At 46.3% G+C, this 18,525-nt stretch overlaps 6 protein-coding genes across 7 annotated transcripts; 1 reads left to right on the plus strand and 5 right to left on the minus strand.

Moving 5' to 3' along the window:
* Positions 1-432: 432 nt before the first annotated feature.
* On the minus strand, positions 433-3,668 carry LOC111065217 (T-complex protein 1 subunit beta). Its single transcript, XM_022353271.2, has 4 exons — positions 3,565-3,668; positions 2,404-3,093; positions 1,335-1,962; positions 433-1,256 (listed from the first exon to the last, which is right to left on the minus strand). Exons 1-4 carry the CDS (start codon positions 3,565-3,567, stop codon positions 970-972), a joined length of 1,608 nt encoding a protein of 535 aa, XP_022208963.1. The 5' UTR covers positions 3,568-3,668; the 3' UTR covers positions 433-969.
* A 371-nt stretch (positions 3,669-4,039) lies between these two features.
* Positions 4,040-4,879, minus strand: LOC111065058 (pre-rRNA-processing protein esf2-like). Its single transcript, XM_022353023.2, has 2 exons — positions 4,530-4,879; positions 4,040-4,460 (listed from the first exon to the last, which is right to left on the minus strand). Exons 1-2 carry the CDS (start codon positions 4,840-4,842, stop codon positions 4,087-4,089), a joined length of 687 nt encoding a protein of 228 aa, XP_022208715.1. The 5' UTR covers positions 4,843-4,879; the 3' UTR covers positions 4,040-4,086.
* Positions 4,880-5,064: 185 nt separating this feature from the next.
* Positions 5,065-5,832, minus strand: LOC111065155 (AN1-type zinc finger protein 6). Its single transcript, XM_022353158.2, has one exon. The coding sequence runs from the start codon at positions 5,747-5,749 to the stop codon at positions 5,210-5,212; it is 540 nt and encodes a 179-aa protein (XP_022208850.2). The 5' UTR covers positions 5,750-5,832; the 3' UTR covers positions 5,065-5,209.
* Positions 5,681-7,270, minus strand: LOC111065156. Of its 2 annotated transcripts, none has more exons than XM_022353159.2 (2): positions 6,623-7,270; positions 5,681-6,307 (listed from the first exon to the last, which is right to left on the minus strand). In XM_022353159.2, exons 1-2 carry the CDS (start codon positions 6,671-6,673, stop codon positions 5,858-5,860), a joined length of 501 nt encoding a protein of 166 aa, XP_022208851.1. In that variant the 5' UTR covers positions 6,674-7,270; the 3' UTR covers positions 5,681-5,857. The 2 variants fall into 2 exon arrangements, with proteins under 2 accessions (XP_022208851.1, XP_022208853.1); XM_022353161.2 differs by lacking the exon at positions 6,623-7,270 and adding an exon at positions 6,384-6,458.
* A 3,231-nt stretch (positions 7,271-10,501) lies between these two features.
* On the minus strand, positions 10,502-11,068 carry LOC111064946 (sarcocystatin-A). The gene is made up of 2 exons (XM_022352819.2): positions 10,815-11,068; positions 10,502-10,737 (listed from the first exon to the last, which is right to left on the minus strand). The coding sequence occupies exons 1-2, from the start codon at positions 11,033-11,035 to the stop codon at positions 10,527-10,529; spliced, it is 432 nt and encodes a 143-aa protein (XP_022208511.2). The 5' UTR covers positions 11,036-11,068; the 3' UTR covers positions 10,502-10,526.
* A 1,384-nt stretch (positions 11,069-12,452) lies between these two features.
* LOC111064945 (SET domain-containing protein SmydA-8) lies at positions 12,453-18,284 on the plus strand. Its single transcript, XM_022352818.2, has 2 exons — positions 12,453-13,386; positions 17,504-18,284. Exons 1-2 carry the CDS (start codon positions 12,535-12,537, stop codon positions 18,146-18,148), a joined length of 1,497 nt encoding a protein of 498 aa, XP_022208510.1. The 5' UTR covers positions 12,453-12,534; the 3' UTR covers positions 18,149-18,284.
* Positions 18,285-18,525: the final 241 nt, after the last annotated feature.

The following is an 18,525-nucleotide window of genomic DNA, read 5'->3' on the forward strand; positions in this document are numbered from 1 at the left end:
AAAGCTAGAGCATTGCAGCAGCAGGCATGTGGACCCCAGATGTGCATCAGCATGCAGACAAGCTCTCCGACTGTGGCATGAATTCGCTGGAGCGCACGAACACGAGCAATAAAATCGTTTTGGTTGTGTACACTTTCACCATCAGGATGATCAACTATTGGGCCCAGTTTGTGGAGCTGCAGCGGCGTCTTCCCAACCAAATGCCGCTCGTTAATTACCGTCCGTCACCCACAAATCCATCCAATTTGCTTTGCCTTAAATCTTAAAAAATATAAACTAAATTCGAAAGTAGACAGTTCCACCCAAGTGGGGATTGGGTATACGTACGTCTACTTATTCCCAAACACCTCTTAGATAATTCGAAATGAACTGCACAATTCTTTCATTTAGTTTTGTTAAGCATATAAATATTATCGTTTTTATTTCCATTTCTTAGTGGTCTTTCTCTTTGTGTGTGTAGGTGTGTGTGTGTGTGTGGTTTTAGTGTTCGACTCTTCGCTTCGCTGCACATATCAAAAATGTTTACAAAAATTGTATTCATTTACATGTTTGTGTTGTGTTGTGGTGTGGCGAGGCGTTTGTTTTGTTGCAGTTATCTAGACATTTTTAAAATGCTTTAATTTGTTCGCTCTCCTTCGTCCTACGATGCCAGAGTCTGTTGTTTATGAAAGCTGGGCTTTATCTTGTTTGTTTGCTTGTTTGTTGTTTAACAATCATTAAAGGGTGTGGAGCAGTGCGTTTAAATGAAAAATAAAACGTGTTTTGCGAGAGAAGGGGCAGGGGCATGGAGGGGTATGTTGCGCGTGCTTGTGTAAAGAAGTTATTTGCGTTGTTTATAAACAAACGAAAAAAAAGGCACGTACAACGTACAAATGTTAAACGAGAGGAGGGTATGGGGGGTGGGGTGCGGGGTGTGGTGTTTTAAAAAAAAACATATGATCCTAGAACAAGAGAATACTTAGGAGTAGTCTAGCAGTAGCCACGATCGGGCACGCGACGGCGTGGCGCACACTTGATGATGTTGTCCACACGCAGTATCATTTCGGCAGCCTCCGAGGCAGACATGAGCACCTGTCGCTTGACGGCGAACGACTCGGTGATGCCCAATTCGCGTACATTGGCCACCTTGCCCTGATCCATGTCCAGACCTAGCTGGTTCTTGCCCTGGGCATGACCAGCCCGCAGCTCGGAGACCAGCTGAGCGGAATCGTAGCCAGCATTGTCGGCAATGGCTGTGGGCAGCGACAGCAGAGCACCTACGAAAAAGGGAGGGAAAGCAATCAATATATAAATCTCTGACCAAAATTTCCAACGGGCTGCTAGGGGACACTTACGTCCAAAGGCCTCAATGGCAATGGCTTCCTTGCCGGACGTCAGGGCGGCCTTCTTGAACACCGCATTGGCCATGAGGGCCTCTGAGCAGCCACCACCATAAATGATGCGCGACTCCTTGACCGTGGCGGCCAGCACACAGAGGGCATCGTGCAGCGAACGATCGGCCTCATCCAAAATCTGTTCAGTGGCACCGCGAATGACAATCGTGCAGGCCTCGCCCAGCTTAACGCCACTGAAACGCAACAGTGTGTCCTCGCCGATCATAACCTGTTCGATCAGATCGCATTCGCCCAGCTTCACCAGCGCTGGGTTCTCAAAGGTGGAGGCAATCTCACCGCCAGTGCAGTATGCCAGACGCTCGATGCCATCAAAGTCGGCATGCTCGATGGCCATCACCTTGGCATCGGCAAAGAGCTGTTCCGGATAGTTGTAGATCAGCTGACGATTGATAAACACATTGCATTTGTGATTGAGAATCTTGTTGACTTTCTCCTTCATCTTCTCCTTTTCGGCCATCTCCAGGTCGGCGATTTTGGCCAATGAATCGACCTTAATGCTGCTACCAAACACCTTGATCTTGTCCGTGTCCATGGGCGTATTGGCAATGAGAATTTTAGCATTCTTAATCTACACAGAGAGGGAGAGGGAAGAGAACACAATGCTTAAAGATAAAAACAAAAAATCGAAATCGCAGTTCATAAATGCATTTCCCATTTCTATTCACACTTTTTAAATAATTGAATTGAATTTTTGTTTGGATTTTCTTTGGTTTCTTTGCAAAGTCACGCGCGTTCGTTTCGATTGTACTGTGCAACACTGGAAAAGCTCTGTACTCTGCCGTTGAATTGATGGATGGGATGATGGACTGCACATCAAACTCGTCAAAATGGCTGTGATATGAGATCAAAAACAACATAGCTCACAGTCATTTTGACGCGTTAATGTGCAGCAGCAGCAACAGCAGTCACAGAAAGCGAGAGAGCGAACGAGAGAGAGAGAGAGAGCAGCAGCAGCAGCATTGTTGGTTTGGGTTTGGGTTGGGGTAGTGGGGGGGTCATTCACACTTACACGCTGTGGCTGATGCACACCTGGCTTCTTGTCCAGCAGGAAACCATCATCCAGGAACGAATCATCCAATGTGCCGCCAGACTTCTTTATAATCTGTATGGACTTGAGCTCGCCGGAGCCCTTTAGACGTAGGACAGCCTCAACGGCGAGATTCGCAAAGAACTCCTTGTGCTGGTGCAGGATCTTGGAGGACAGTGTGGTGCGTGCAATGTTAAGTAGATCGGCCTTGAAAGTCTCATCGTTGGCAGAGTTGTCCTGGGCAACGGCAGTCAGGGCCTCGAGGGCCACTTGGGTGGCCATGCGCCAGCCGGAGACAATGATCTGTGGATGGAGCTTCTGTTCGACCAGCTTCTCGGCCTCGCGCAACAGCTCGGCGGCCAGTACAGTGACCGAGGTGGTGCCATCGCCAACCTCTTCGTCTTGCACACGCGACATGTCGACCAGAATCTTTGCTGCTGGATTGTCAACGCCCACGGCACGCAATATGGTAGCACCATCATTGGTGACCTCCACCCGGCCGGCATTGCGGCCATTGGCCACTAGGATTTTGTCCATGCCCTTGGGTCCCAGTGTGCTCTTCACCAGATCACCGATGGCAATGGCGCCAATGAACGAGGAGAGACGTGCCATTTCGGCCTTCTCCTCCTGCGCCTCATTCTTGAGAACGCGCACGGGATTTAGAGACATCTCCTGTATGGGGGGAAAAGTAAACATTTCTTGTTGAGAGTGTCTCAGCTAATTTCGTTCTCCCGTTTGTCTCATCGCCTCGACCTAACCCCTAAAATGGCGAGAGAGCGGCGAGTGATGTGATTCATCGCTCGAAAACCTGCAAAACGGCGTGGATTGCATTCTAGAAAGTTCTACTGTTGCTCATTTTGTAATAATTGCATTACATTTGTAAGAAAACCATTCTAATTTGTACAATATTGAGAACATTCTAGAAGGGCAAGGCGCTCCCCGCTCACGTGCGAAGCGAAGCGGCCGCCTGTCAAAATGGCTTGGGCTTGCTGGGGAGCTCGAGTCATTGTCGGGGTCACACACCCGGCAAATGAAAATGCTAATTTGTATGAAATTATCAATGAAAACTAATAAATTATACTTTCAACTTGTCACTTGCACTGTAAACAATTAAAAAAATATAGATGCTTGATTTAAATTTACCATTTTCTATGTGTAATTAATAAGTTTTTGATCACAGAATTTACGAATACCACACGGGCGCAACAAAGGAAAATGGCGGAATGCTAGGGATGTTAAATATATATTGAAATAACAATGTATCGATGTATGTACTATTTTTGTTGGTAATATATTTGTAGGCGATATTTTATTTTAATTGATGAACATATTAATATGGATGTTTTTGTAGTGTATATCCCAAACACAATACTACTTTTCAGAGCTCGAGGGAAATCGACACTGTTTCACGTCATTTTAGATCAGATATACTCGCGACTCTTAATTATTGGCATGTTTTATCGATGATCAGGGTAGGAATTTGTTAAATGTTGATATTTTCGTGCGATACACGTAACTTATCGGCGTTTTAATTTGAAAATTGCTATATTATTTACGGTAATCGCTTAAAGCCATAATAAAGTTGAAAGGCGAATCTGTAATTGATAATCATAAACTATGTATATTTGAATTCAGTTCTACATAAAAAATATCTTTTTCCTAATGCTACGCCTCATTCTTGGTGCCTTGGTCAAGTTTTTTCGCCTTTTTGGCCTGCTTTTTAAGGTACTCGCTCTTGTCCAAATTGTTTTGGAAGAATGTCGTCTCCTTGCGGGCCTGGGACACCTCCGTTTGCAGACGTTGCTTATGCACCGCCTGTTCATAGTTCATGCGCTCGGTGAGATGGACCCACTTGAAACGCGGCAAGTACTTCATGCTCCACAGCGAATCGTAGAACTGAGAGCTCTTGCGCGTCGAGATCTGCTTGTTGTTCAGCAGAGGTACAATTTGTTTGGCCACACGCTTCGACTCGAACTCCACCCAGCCCTCGGTGAAGTGAATGTTATATCGCTTACGCTTGTTCTTCTTTGCCCTGTCACCTAGGGAAGAAAAGCCAAAAGAGGATAATCAGTTGCCTGTGGCCGGCAAGGCACGTGCTTTCCACTCACTTGACTGCTTCTCTGGCTGCAGGTAGACTCGTCCAATCTTGCCGCACTCCCCCAGGATCTCCCTCATGCGCGTCACGTTCATGTGCCTGGGTATGTTTGATATGTAAATAATGCCTTTCTTGCGTTTCTTTTTCTGAGCAGTGGCGGCGGAGCTTGGTTTGAAATTGGCCAAGTCCATTTCATCCTCGTCCTCCGATGCACTTGCCTCCTCTTGGACCTTCTCGTCTGAAGCCGCATCACTGTCCACGTGCATAGGTTCAGCTGGGACCAGTAGCTTCGGTTTTGATTTTGTTTTGGTTTTAGTTTTTTGCATTTTACTCGTGGTGCCTTGAAGTTGCACGCTCTTAGAGATGTCACAAAATGAATTGTACATATCGATAGTCAGCAAGCTAGTCGATAGATTAATGCAATAAATTAGTGTTTCCGATTAATTAGTTAATTTTAAATAAATAAAATATGCTAAGAAATGATATTATGCCGCCACGGTCCTTTTGCTGATCGCATTTTACAAGTGCAAAAAACTCAAAAAATATTATATGATAGGAGATTAGCTGGTATTTTATTGTTGGTATTTTGTGGTTGGTATTTTACAGCATAGGATTATTTCTGATTGGGATTGTGCATCGTAGATGCATTTTTGGATAACATAGCTATTTATTGATATGTTTTATGTATGGACACTATATCTCTGGCAACTTTTTGGCCACAGTAACCGGATTGTCACGACGGATCTCACTGGCGCCCATTTCGCGGTAGTCGAAGCTGCACTCATGCCGGTCGCTGTAGCGATGAACGGCGCAGTAAATGCCGCCACAACGGCATGGAAATGCCCCAGTCAGACCCAATTTCTTGCCACACTTGTGACAGCGATTCTTCTTCTCCTCCGGCGGCTCTTTACTCTTATCCTTTTGCTCCTCTTTATTGTCAGCCTTCGGATTACTATTACTATTCTGATCGGTTGCCTGGGTTTCCGGAATTTCTTGCTCGTTCGCTCTCAAAAACGGACACAATTGGTACTTGCCCGAGCTGTCGAGTATGCAGGGACCCAGGTCAGACTCCAGTGGCTGTCCACGCCGCTGTACGCCGTTAGAATCGCTGATCGTGGCCACTTGTGTCTCCCCTTCGATGTTCTGAAGTGCCGGAAAGTTGCGTGCTTTTGAAGATTTCATTTTTGCAAACGGCTTCGTTGTGAAGTGACTGCAAATCGTTTGAACATACATTTTTTTTTGTGATTTTGGCAGCTATCTCCTATCGAAATGCGTGAAGTTTTTCTCTACAGCCTACTGGCTACTACATAAGAACCGACGAGTCGGTCGCTTCGGTTCCTCCTAGGCATTTCCATTGATGACATCGGCCATGTGCCGGCGATACCAATCGCCCACCGGCGTCCTCAGCACACAGGCAAAGGCTCTGTAGCACCAGTCCATGACAAGTCCATGGGACAACCTGCGCGCCTTCGCATTGCAGCCATTGATGGCAGGCAGTGCCTGCTCCACATTCAGTCGCCGCGGTCCCCCAAAACTGTGGACAATGCGCAGGGCATCGAAGCCGGTGGCGTCGTGCCACAGCTGCAGGCGCGACCAGAAACAGTGAACATATCGCTGCACATGCGGCAGATTCTCATACTGCATCCGATCCATGCGCATTCGCTGGGCGTGGCTCAGGTGCACACTGCACTGGTCACGGGCCCGTAGCAGTGCCAGCGATTGGGGGTCTCTCCTCAGTGGAGATGCTGTTGGTATGGGCGAGGGTCCGGCCAGGGAGCCGCATTGCAGCATCTGCAAATGCATCAAGAAAACAATTAAATGCTTTGCAGACTTTAAGCTAATTATGTTAATAACATAATGTTATTACTTTTTCAATGATGAGAGTGAAATGTTAGGGCCAAATCGATTGGATAAAACTAATTGGATTATGGCAAGGGAACCTGCTGTTAGTTATGCAAACACCTACCCCACCTATTACCCGCCAAAAGCTATTATTGGATATAGTATAATCATGGATTTTAAACTTTAAGTGGAATCCGCAGGTGCAACCGGTTTGTGCAGGGGTGGAATCTGTTGCTCGATTTCCATATCATGGAGATTACTCACCCCCAGCACCAGCACCAGCGCCAGCAGCAGCAACAGCGACCGTTGGCCCATTGCGATCTCTGTAGGTCTCGTCTGGTAGTCTCCGTTGTAGGCGCAAAACTGCACTAAGCTGTAGAAAGCCGGACGCCGTCGTTGTCGTCGTCATAGACGCTGGACAATAATTTAAGCTTATCTGGATTATGAAGATTATCAAATCAGCGCCATCCCATATCCATGTGCTAGTGATGATGTCAGTGCCGTTGCGTCGGGTGCAGGGGGGTGGGTGGGAGTAATCGTGCTGCGATAGAAAACAGAAGCAGCAAGCAGAAGCCTTCGCCTCTATCAGGGACCTCGCTCGCCGTTCACGTTCACGTCCACTTCCACATCTTGCCTTCTTCCTCCACTCCTCTCCACTCGAAAGTTTTTGAAGCGAAATTGGCAGTCGCAGCTGCCGTTCGTCATCTGTTTTATGTTAACACATAAGTCGCAGATCTGTATTCCGAGTGGTCGTGGTCTCGTTCAGGTCTTCGTTCAGTTCAGACATGGCTATATGGATCGCCTAGATCAGCATGTGCATATGGAACGCAACGGCAACGGCAACGGCAATGGGAATGGGAACAGCAACGCCAACATTTTCGTAACATTCCACACTCGCATATTGGTTGTAAACAAGATTTTCTTTTTTTAATTTTCTTTCATTTCTTTCGCATGTGGTGGAGGAGGGGACAGTCACGGTCTCAGGTGGGCAGGCAGGGACCTTGCGAATGGCGCAGAAGGCAAAATCCATATCCAAATCGAATCCACATCCCCATCCCCATCGGCATCGGCATAGCCAATCCTACATCCCACATTCAAAAGCAAATCAAATCGAATTCGATTCGACAGGCAACCGCAACGAGAGCAATAAAATTGATTGCGTTTAAGTGTATTAAAATCAAATGCGAAATTTACCCGCCCGCCACAAGTATGTTGATTCAATGCCTCGAACCAAGGCAGGTTGGTAGCTGTAGCTGTAGAGCAGGCAGGCATAGCGGTAAATGAAGTTGGGTGAAGAAAGCCCAAGAGAGGCTTTCAAAGGGGAATTTCCCCATGGGAAATTCAGCTCTCCAGCTGATCCTACAACAAGAAGAGCAGCGTGCTAGCTTCCAAACGAAGGGACTTTTGAGCTACGAGTAGAGAGACTTTTAGCGAATAAAAGAGCAAACCTTCGAGAGTAAATACTTTTATTATTTGGTCGGAATTTTAACTCACAGATCACCCCCACAATCGATCCATAATGATAGATAGCAGAAATCCTTAAGCCTTGGAGTAAATATCGTGTATAAGCCCCTGCTCTCAACTCAAGACGCACAAGTGAATGCGGCAAAAGAGAATGCCCGAGAATGGTAAAACACAACATAAATTCCCCATTGATGCTCAACTCGAGCTTCGAGTATAAGGGTGTTATTCCATCCTCTAGGAAGTATTCTGAAAAACAGCTTTAGCAATACAGCAGCAGATCCTCCACCTCGAGAGGTTACCATAAGTATTAGCTCTGGTTGTTTTTATTAATTTCAACTGAATAATATAAGCATGTGTTGATTATTAATATTAACCTTCGTATGTCCTTCTTCACGCTTGGTTTTCACTTGCTTTAATATACCTACCTACATATGTGATAGACACGAGTATGATATGCACTGGAAAACCAATTAAACTCAAATGAACTGTGGCCGAGACTCAACTGAGGGTTCATTTCCGTTCACGGCAATCTACAGACGCAGTCGCATTTGCCTCTGTTGCACCTACGAGTGTGTGCATATTTACATATCTTCAATCAACACAATTACCCTTCCATGTCGGCACGGGTGCATCTTCATGCTTGCAATGGGCCACGCAAACAGTTCACCCGATCTTCTGCCGCTGCTGCAACTATCGCATCGCATCGCATCCCATCCCATCCCATCCTCCACGTGTGGGAGACCGGGGGCAACGTGGTGCGACTGGGGGTGAGGTTCATTCAACGCCAAATTTGCCGCCATCAAGCGGGGGCCCAACCTTCTCAACCTTCTCTCGCCTCCGTCTGCTCCGTCTTCCGGCTGCCATGCTGCAAACGACACCCCACCCTGCCCCGGCCAGTATGTTGCCGTGACAAAGACGCGAAAAATTTTAATTGCAAATTTTTTTTTTTATTTGCTTGTCGTCGTCGTCGGGTACGTTGGTCGCATTGCATTTTTGCCTACCCTACCTTAAAATTATAAGTAAAATTTACAATTTTTAATTGACTCTGAACATTAAAAAAAACCACAAAACTGAGGAAAAACTGAGGAAAAACAAACATCAGCTACAGCAACAACATGGCATAGATTTTTGGGTTTTCAGCAAATTTTCATAGATATTTTGATGCGGAATACGAATCAAGGGGTATTGGGGGGTATGGGCTCTACAGGTGCTTTGGTTTTTGTGTGGGTAAAAAGGGTAGTACTTGTGCGAGACTTGACGCCATCGGTGAGTACAGTGCCTCCCCTCTGCGCCATCACTTATTTGTCTTTCGATTTTGTTGTAAATTTTGAAAATTGAAATTATTATTTTTGGGTTTTCTGGTGGGAGGGGCTCTCGTACTTTCATGTCGATTAACTGTAGTTATTTGTTCCCCCTCCGCCAAGCTTTCGATCCACCGTTCGTTCATCCATCCGCCGTCTCTCTCTCTCTCTGTCTGTCTCTGTTTGGCAGCGGAAGCGCCTAGGTGCAACGCCTGGAGTGGCGCCAGCTGACAGCAACAACTGGCAAAATTAGTTTCATGCGGTTTTTTTTGGATCTGCTGCTGCTGTTGCTGCTGTTGCTGCTGCTGCTGATGTGTGTGGCAGGCGGATCTGTGGCAACTTTGTGTGACATGGACGACGACATGGCAATGAGCACACCGCGCACCACCGACCACGGGGCGATGGGCGCCAAATTCCTCATTGCCAGCGGAGCGTTGCAAAAACGCGTCAAAGCGCCAATAAATGTGATTTGGTTCCTGTTGCCACTATTCGCATATTTTGCAAGCCATTTGCATACATCGAATATTATTATATTATAATATTTTTCGGTTTAGTTTATTTTGTTTTTGTTTTTGTTGTTGGTCTGTTGTGTTGTGTTGTGTTGGGGTGTGTTTATTTTGCATATCATTAAATTAAAGTTGTTGTTGTTGGTGCCACACAGCCACTGCGCCTCTCTGCGGTTGGCATTAGCTGTCGGAAGGCGAATTTTGAGCCAATTTGCAGACCAAATTTTGGCCTGACGACGACTGACTCTGATGCACGTGAGTCGTCTTCGTCACCCGTCCTGGTGCTGGTGCGTTGAGGGGGACGGCACGGCACGGCACGGCAGACGCAGATCGCGGATGATGGAGGCAGCGGCCAACCAGGCGGTGGCCAATTTGCAAGTTGTCGAGTGTATTAGGTTTATTTATTCCCTGTCTTCGACTAGTATTTGCTTGCCATCACATTACGATCAGAAAGTAGACAATTTGCATTAGAAAGGTGGAAGGAAGGAATTGGCATATGCGCGGCACTGCCAGCAGCGAAATGCATCAGATAGCGAAGCCAGAGAGGCGGTTCGGTTCGTTCGCTCAAAGCTCTCACTTCTCTTATGGGGGAGCTTTAGATTTAGCTTTTGCCAGGCTTGAATTTACATACAGCATTGCCAGCAGCAAAACGCAACAGAGTTCGGTGCCAGGGGAAAGGGGAGGTTACTCTCTCTCTCTGCAAATGCGACTGGAGTCTAGACTATTACCTAGAAGCTGAAGCATTAAGAAACGCCTCCTGGCCCTGCAAAATCTGCTGCAGCAGCAAATGCAAAAAATTATACAAAATTTGGCTAGGATCTCGATGGATTTCGCATCGCACTTGGTATAGAAAAAACTCCAAAATCGTTTCAGAGAAAATGCCAAACTTTATTGCATTCAAATTCGTGGTGGGGCATTGTGGGACTTGATCACCTGCGGCTCGTTGGGGCAGTTGAAGGTGACCTCAATGCCATTGGGCAGCCAGTGCCTGGACCAGATCCGCACTTCGCACACTTTGGTGATGCCATTCGGCTCAATTAGCTCCACAATGTACGAGTTCAGCGAGCCAGCGACCACCTGCACGGAGGCTGACAGAATTTTCGAGACTCTAAAAGACAGACAAAAAGGGATTAATTAGGATTAATGAATGGCTTGGTCCATGGATGGTGTCCCTTGGTGACTTACCGATAGCTGGGTCCCTCGCCAGCGGCCAGTCTGTCCAGGGAGGCTTTCAGCGTCGCATGAGCGTTTTCCAGCTCCGCTCCACTCAACGTCCTGGGTGCACCGAGTCCACCGAATGCTGGGGGCGGCACTTCGCCATCGCCATCGCCGTGAGGACTGCCACTGACCAGAGCAGCAATGCCAGCAAATGCCACGCAAATGAGCAAAAATTTACGGTTGAACATTTCGTTTGATTTTCAAAATAAACACTGATATGTGCTCCGCCGTACGAGTCGATCTTTATAGGCAGCCAAGGCACCTCCACCTCCACCTCCAGCTTCACCTCTCTCTCGCGCTCTCGCCCTCCCTCAAGATTGAGTTTGGCCACAGATCTTTTGGGGGTCAGCTTACCACCGCCTATCATCAATTTGATAATGGAATAGAAATTATTTATTGCTTTGTTTTGTTTTGTTTTGCGTACAGTGCGTGTCATAAGTGGTTTCATTGGCTGGACATGATCAGCTGGAGGTAGATCTTTGCACAGGAAATTGTACAGCAGCCGTTTACTAGTACCAGTAAACACTGTACCATACATATCTGTGGTGTGGCTACGTGTTAATAAGGGTGGGGGCATTGCCTTGGGGTCGTTACTTCCGCACACTCACGATGCGAGGGTTTGATGTGTACTAATCAAAATGAATCGCTTCAAAGTACAAAAACATCAGCAAAAGTCGAGTGATTTAAGCCATCCCCAGCCCCAGACACACTCGTAGGCGGAGCACCAGCACCACCACCAGCACCCCGTCCTGTCCTCTGATGAATCGTTCATCATTCCATACAGGCAGCGGCTGCGGCAGTGGCAGTGGCAGCATTCTTGGCGCAACTCCAGAGCGCTGTCAGAAGTGCACAGCACAAATCCATGCCCGATTTGTATGAACAAACGTGGATACATCTAGAATGTACCCGGGATGGGAGGGGCTGCCTTGTATGCCTGTACATCCGCCAGCGAACAAGTCATCCGTCCATCCATCCGTCTGCCCATCCATCTATCCCATCCATATCCAACCAGCCAGCCAACCAGCCAACCATCCATCCATCCATCCATCCGACCGACCGCCCATTCAACTGCGAGGCCCCTGTGTGCACTTTTGTCAGAGCATCACGAACCAAGTGCCTGTGCATCGAATCCATCCATAAGGGGACAAGGATCGCAATTGGGATCGGATCGGGAATAATGATGCCACATGATGTTAGCTCGTCCCTCAGTCTGTGCGTCTCCGTCTCCGTCTCCACCCACAAAATGCGATGGGAACACTCGTATATTTACAGCATCGTTTTTGGGCAAGATCGGACAGCGAGCGGCGCTGTCGTCGTTCGGCTCGTGATCGCTCGTTGAAAGCGAATTTTTTTCAGCTTTTTCGCTGTGCAAAAGAATTTTCCGTCCGACTTTTCACATAAAAATCATGTAAGGCTGGAAAACGGCGACAGTTTACGAACGGCAGTCGCGAAAAGAACTCCGCACCAGCACAAGAAAACAAAAGAAAAGAAAAAAAGAAAAAGAAAAGAAAAAAATCTCCTCAGTGGATCAGAAGTTTTCCCCAAGAAATAAACAGCGATAATTGTGATACGATAGTTGGCATCGGATCGAATACTCGCACTCGTACTCGTTCTCGTATTTTGTTTTGTTTTGTTAATTTTTTTGTGTGTGCACTACGAGAGAGCGGAATTTGTTAATAGTCGCGCCATGATCTGCCCGAAACGTACCTCGGAGCTGCTGGACCTGCATCTGGCTCCGTTCAAGGACAAGGATCCCGCCTGGGAGGTGGGCGTCTCGAAGATAGCCGGCCGCGGCCTGATGGCCACGCGCGGCATTAAGCGCGGCGAGATCATCTTGAAGGACATGCCGCTGCTGATCGGCCTGTCCGCCCTCGAGGAGGACTCGCTGAATGCGTGCAGTGTGTGCCTGAGGGAGCTGCCGGATACGCGCTTCATGTGCCGCGTGGGCTGCGGCCTGCCCGTTTGCAATCTCTGCTCCAAGAAGAAACAGCACAAGACCGACTGTGATCTGCTCAAGTCGTGGGGCCCCAACGAGCCGGAGGTGGCCAATTCGGTGATCATACGGCTGCTGTGCGTGGCCCGGGCCCTCAATCTGAACAAGGACCAGCGCGATCTGATCTACTGTCTGCAGGCGAATCTGGATAACAACCATCGCGTGGAGGTGCGCAATGCGGCCAAGCTATTCAAGAATTTCCCCACCGACAAAAAGGTCTTCGAGATCATGAACCGCACCGTGGCCGTACTGCGAACGAACGGCTTTGACAAGACCACCGATCGCACCAACGACAATCAGGAGTTCAACTATCGCGCCCTCTATCCCCTGTTCGCCGTCATGAACCATGACTGCATCCCCAACTCGTACTACACCTTCGAGGAGAAGACCAACGTAATGATCGTTCGCGCCGCCGTCGATATACCCGAGGGCTTCGAGATCACCACCACTTACACCAAACTATTCACGGGCAACATTGCGCGACATTTATTCCTCAAAATGAAGAAGGGATTCACCTGCAAGTGCTCCCGCTGCTCCGATCCCACGGTGAGCATATAAACCAACTTTAGCATAGATCCCACTCGATCAGTTTTTAATGCATTTTTGGCATTGCATTCAGGTTAAGTTACTGGCAGAATATTTGTTTTCGAATCACTTGTTGTTCCAGCTGTTGTTTCTTTACTCAGGCATATTTTCGATAGTGGAAAGATCGTTAGAAGATCTCACTTTTCCTTAATGTACCTCTCATTCGAGTAGATACTTGGGATAAATAAAAGGAACTCTTTTTTTATTCATACCATTGGATTTTTCTGGTATTTAATTTAATGCGAACACTTAAACAAATTTATTGAGTGATCAATATCTATTGGCATCGATCGTTAGCAGTTTATTCTCGTACTATTTTTCAAACCTCCAATGGGTAGTAATTCCAAGTTTCTCTGCCGCAAGTTGGCAGATTACATCGTGATTGTTATCAGGGATTTGCAGAAGCAAAAGACCCCACAATTAGCTCTCTTTGGGACACTATTTTGTTGGAGATCGGCAATTAAGTTTCTGCGGATCATTACCAGTAGAAGCAATAGAATTTGATCGCCTATCAATGTTATTTTATTAGATTCTTTATGGCAGATCAACGATGGGGATTGGCATAAATATTGCAAATATCTAGGAGCATTTTATGGATATTTTTCAACGTTTTACTCGCGCTACTTTTGAGCAGCCACTGGCCGAGCCAACTCGAAGATCGCTCCATTTCGCGGCAGTTCTTAAGTGCTTCGAACACCAATTGTTTCCCCACTCCGACGCCAACTGATGAGCGATCTGCCAGCTGTATAAACTATTTGAGCCAATTAACCAACGAATTTAATCCATCCGATGGGCTGGGTCGGGTCGCATATTTGAGACCATTGGGGCCTAGGGGCCAGGGACCTAGGGCACAGTGTATCGAAGGGTACCTTTGTTGGACAGCTCAAATGTTGTCCGATTTTAGTAATTTTTTTTGTCAAAATACTCATAATGAATGCAGCTAAAAGATCTGTCTGCAATTAATTGGCAACTCTCTAAAACTAACCCAAAAAACGCCATCAACTTTCATGAAATAAAAAAAAAAGCCCTAATATATTTTTGTAAATTAATTTTCTAAAATATAACTCGCATCGAGATCGATCGGATCACAATACCAATATCGAATAATCCTCCCGTACTTTGCGGATGAATTCTTTTTGATTTTTGCCGCCTTTTTAGTTCTGTTTGTTGTTGGTGGCAGAGCGAGGGGAATACTTTCATTAAGGATTTCCTGTGCACATCAAAAACTCATCCGAAAACAATTAAACCAACAGAATAACACACACACACACCCATCCCCAGCCCCATTCCCATTCCCATTCCCATCATCATCATCATCCTCATATCTCCGCCCCACTTGTATTATTACAGGCTGGTTGAGTCTTGTTATTTTTGGCCGTAAATTGATTTCCTCCCGCACGCCGTGGGCATGCCCATGCCCATGCCCATTCCCATTCCCAGTCCACACATTTCCAGGCGCAACAAGTGGCGGCGGCAACAGCGACGGCCTTTTGGCAGCTACAACAACAAGCAACAATTGTTGGTTTATTTTTGAACGAGCTGAAAACAATTCAATTAAATCACAAATAAATAGATGTGATTCCAAAAAGCTTTTTAATTTGCTTGATTCTATTCAATATATTTTCGGCCTGCAAAATGCCTCAGAGGTAGCTGAGGTGGCTGGCGGCTGGCGGCTGAATCTCGATTTCTATATCTATCTATATGTTTTTCGCGCCTCGATTTCTATATGGACACACATATTTTCTGCTGATTTTCTGCTTGCCGGAATTTTCTGCGCTCATATTGATTTGAATTTGATTTTTAAAGATTCCTAAATTCATTTTTGTCGCATTTTTCACCTATTCATTCTCTTTTTCTTTTTCTTTTTCTTTTTCTTTTAATTGTTGCTATATGTTTTTTAATCGTTTTTGTTTTGGCTTCTATACACACACACACACACACACACACACGTATAAAACATAAAGAAACAGATTTTTGTTTTCTTGGCCAGGGTCACTCACACATACGAGTATAGCGCCGTCGAGTCGTAATTACCCGTTTGACATTCGCATTTTGAATGCGAGAGGCCATTGTCGAATAATGAACAAAACTAAAACTGTTTAATGCAGGAAAAACGAAAACTATGATGCATACTTTGTATGGTTTACAACAATCAATGAAGCTAAAAGATGGCAAAACAAACCTGGCCAACTGGCATCCTGTTATGTGGAGAGTCTTCGCCATTGATTTTACTTTGAATATTATTCCTGTGGATTAACCACATTTTGTGGTTGCTTGTTCACTGCTCTGTGACCTTGCCTTTTGGGATTGTTTTGCTTTGTGGTGCGGCACGGTTGTAATGGCACGATCCTCCTCCGCTACGGTTCCGGTTGCACAGATCTCACTGCGTGAAATTGGTTCAGTGAACTCTCACGGGGTCTCTCTCGGGGTGTCTGTCTGTCTGTCTGTCTGTCTGTCTATGAAGTGGGATTAACATGGCACGCCAATCGTTGAGATTGAGGTTGAGGTGGCTTCCTTTCTACCATCCGCTATCCGCTTTAGCTTGCAACCGATCTGCGGATCGGATCCATTAATTATCGAGTTTAATTTATGGACAAGCAAATTGGCCAAGCGATTCAAATATTTAATAGACATGACGTGGCTGGCTGTTGTCTGTGTGTGGCTTTCCCTTCACAACCTGAGACTGAAACGGATTCCATGCTAAAATCATCATCATCATTGTCCCTCCCTGCATACCGAATTCCGTATTTTGCAGACTCAACTGAATTATTTACTTTGTGACTATGCGCGTAGATATAGTACATATATATATCGATCGCACGAGCGAATATTAAAACGCACACGTAGCGACATTTTTTTTAAATGTTTTTTTGTATTTTTTATTTATGTGTCAATTTTTTAGATCTGCGTAGAGACACACAAACACATTTGTACATATGTATGTATATGCAGGCAAACGCTTCTTCGCTGAACATGAATATGTATTTATATGGCAGATATAGTTATGAGATATAGAGATCACACGTTGAACTTGTTCAATCCGTTATGGATTATTTTTAGCTGCAATCGGAATCCTAACAATGCGAACAACATTATCTGTGTGCGGACCGAACGAATCTGAATGCCCATGACTCACATCGAATATATCTCAAGTGATCCGCCGCAGATCGGCGGATGCTAATGATCAAATTTTTGTTTGGCTTTTGAAGTGTTCCAATTGCTGTAAGCTCAAGTGATTTCTGAATCATTAAATGATTTGTTTTCTTCACACTGGAAATGCCTCTTGGAGTGCCTCTTCATTATTCATTATAATAAGCAGAAGGGAGTCTGTCCCTTTTGGCTCGTTTCAGTTATATTCTTCCCAAATGATCTTGAGCCCTTGCTTTGTCTTTGAATTCCTTCCCATTCCTTCTTTTCTTGTAAATGATTGACGTATTATCTCTTTAATCTTTGCGCAGTTTCATTTTCATTCGTTCTTGGCCACTACTTTTCCTTAACGGATTATCAATGAATCTTCAATGAATAAATTTATAATATTCTTCTATACTTAATTTATTATTTAAAAATTTTTTTTTTTGCCTGTTTGACACCTGTTTCTTTCATTGAATTGCTTCGATTTGATCCTTCTATTTGATTACTAATAGTTTTCGCTCTGTTTCACATCATATCGACCATTAATCGAATGCCTCTGCTGCTTTAATCGATCTTAATCAATCCTCTGTTGCTTCAATCGATCATTAATCGAATGCTCTCTGCTGCTTTAATCGATCATTAATCGAATGCTCTCTGTTGCTTTAATCGATCATTAATCGAATGCTCTCTGCTGCTTTAATCGATCATTAATCGAATGCTCTCTGTTGCTGCAATCGATCATTAATCGAATGCTCTCTGCTGCTTTAATCGATCATTAATCGAATGCTCTCTGTTGCTGCAATCGATCATTAATCGAATGCTCTCTGCTGCTTTAATCGATCACTTATTGACTGGCTCACTGTTGCACTTATCGACTCCTCCTTGCCGTTGTTGCACCTATCGATCATTAATCGGAATGGTTTGGTCTCTTCTTTTGCCATTGCAGGAGAAAGGCGCCTATATTTCGGGCCTGTATTGCCGCGACATGAACTGCTCGGGCCTGGTGGTGCCAGAGATCACCGGTCTGCCGCATCCCAACTACAATTGCCTGGAGTGCAAGCAGAAGTCCACGCATGCCCAGATGATGAAGTCGCAGGACTTTGCCAGCGGCGCCATCAACGCCAAGGCCAACTCGAACTCGCTGCGCACCCTGGTCCAGTACCTGAACGAGAAGAGCGACAACTTCATACCCAACAGCAACTACATGGTGATCGATGCGAAGCTGTCGGTGCTGCAGCGCCTCGGCCAGGGCCGTGAGGACTGCAGCGAGGAGCTGGCGGCCAACACGCGCCTCCGCTACAGTCGCGACGTCATCCAGGTGATGGACCAGCTGGGCCTCGGCGACTCTCTGGTGCGCACCCAGATGCAGGAGCTGCTGCGCCGCGAGGAGGAGCGCCGCGCCAAGCGGCTGGCCGAGGAGGCCGAGAAGCAGCGCAAGCTGGCCGAACTCCAGGCCAAGGCAGCCGAGGCGGACCAGCTGCTGGCCGCCCTGGAGGAGGCTGCACGGGTCGAGCAGGAAGCAGCCGCGCCAGCTTCTACCGCTCCTGCCCCTGCCCCCACCTCCGCTCCAGCTGCCACTGAGACGGCTTAAATGTAATGGTTGGGCGGGCAAGGACAAGATTCAAGTTGGCCCAGCAGGCCCAGCTCTCCCCCAACTGTCACCCATCTCCAAGTAGTCACCCTCCCCTCAAATTTGTTGTGTTGTGTGTACTAAACTTAATAATTGTATTTCTATTTCTATTTCTATTTGTATTTGTATTTATTTATTTATAATAAATTAAAAACTTTACTCCACGAACGATGAGTACGCCGCCTATGTCTGTGTGTGTCTGTGTGTGTGTGTGTGTGTGTGTGTGTGTCTGGGAGGGGGCTTATGGGGGCTTTGGCAACGTTTTGTCAAAATGATTTTTAATCCCTGCAGCCCCCGAGGCGCTACACGGCAGACACATTTTGAAATAATCTCCCAAA

This window comes from Drosophila obscura, unplaced genomic scaffold (genome assembly GCF_018151105.1).
Source record: "Drosophila obscura isolate BZ-5 IFL unplaced genomic scaffold, ASM1815110v1 contig_73, whole genome shotgun sequence".
NCBI lineage: Eukaryota > Metazoa > Arthropoda > Insecta > Diptera > Drosophilidae > Drosophila > Drosophila obscura.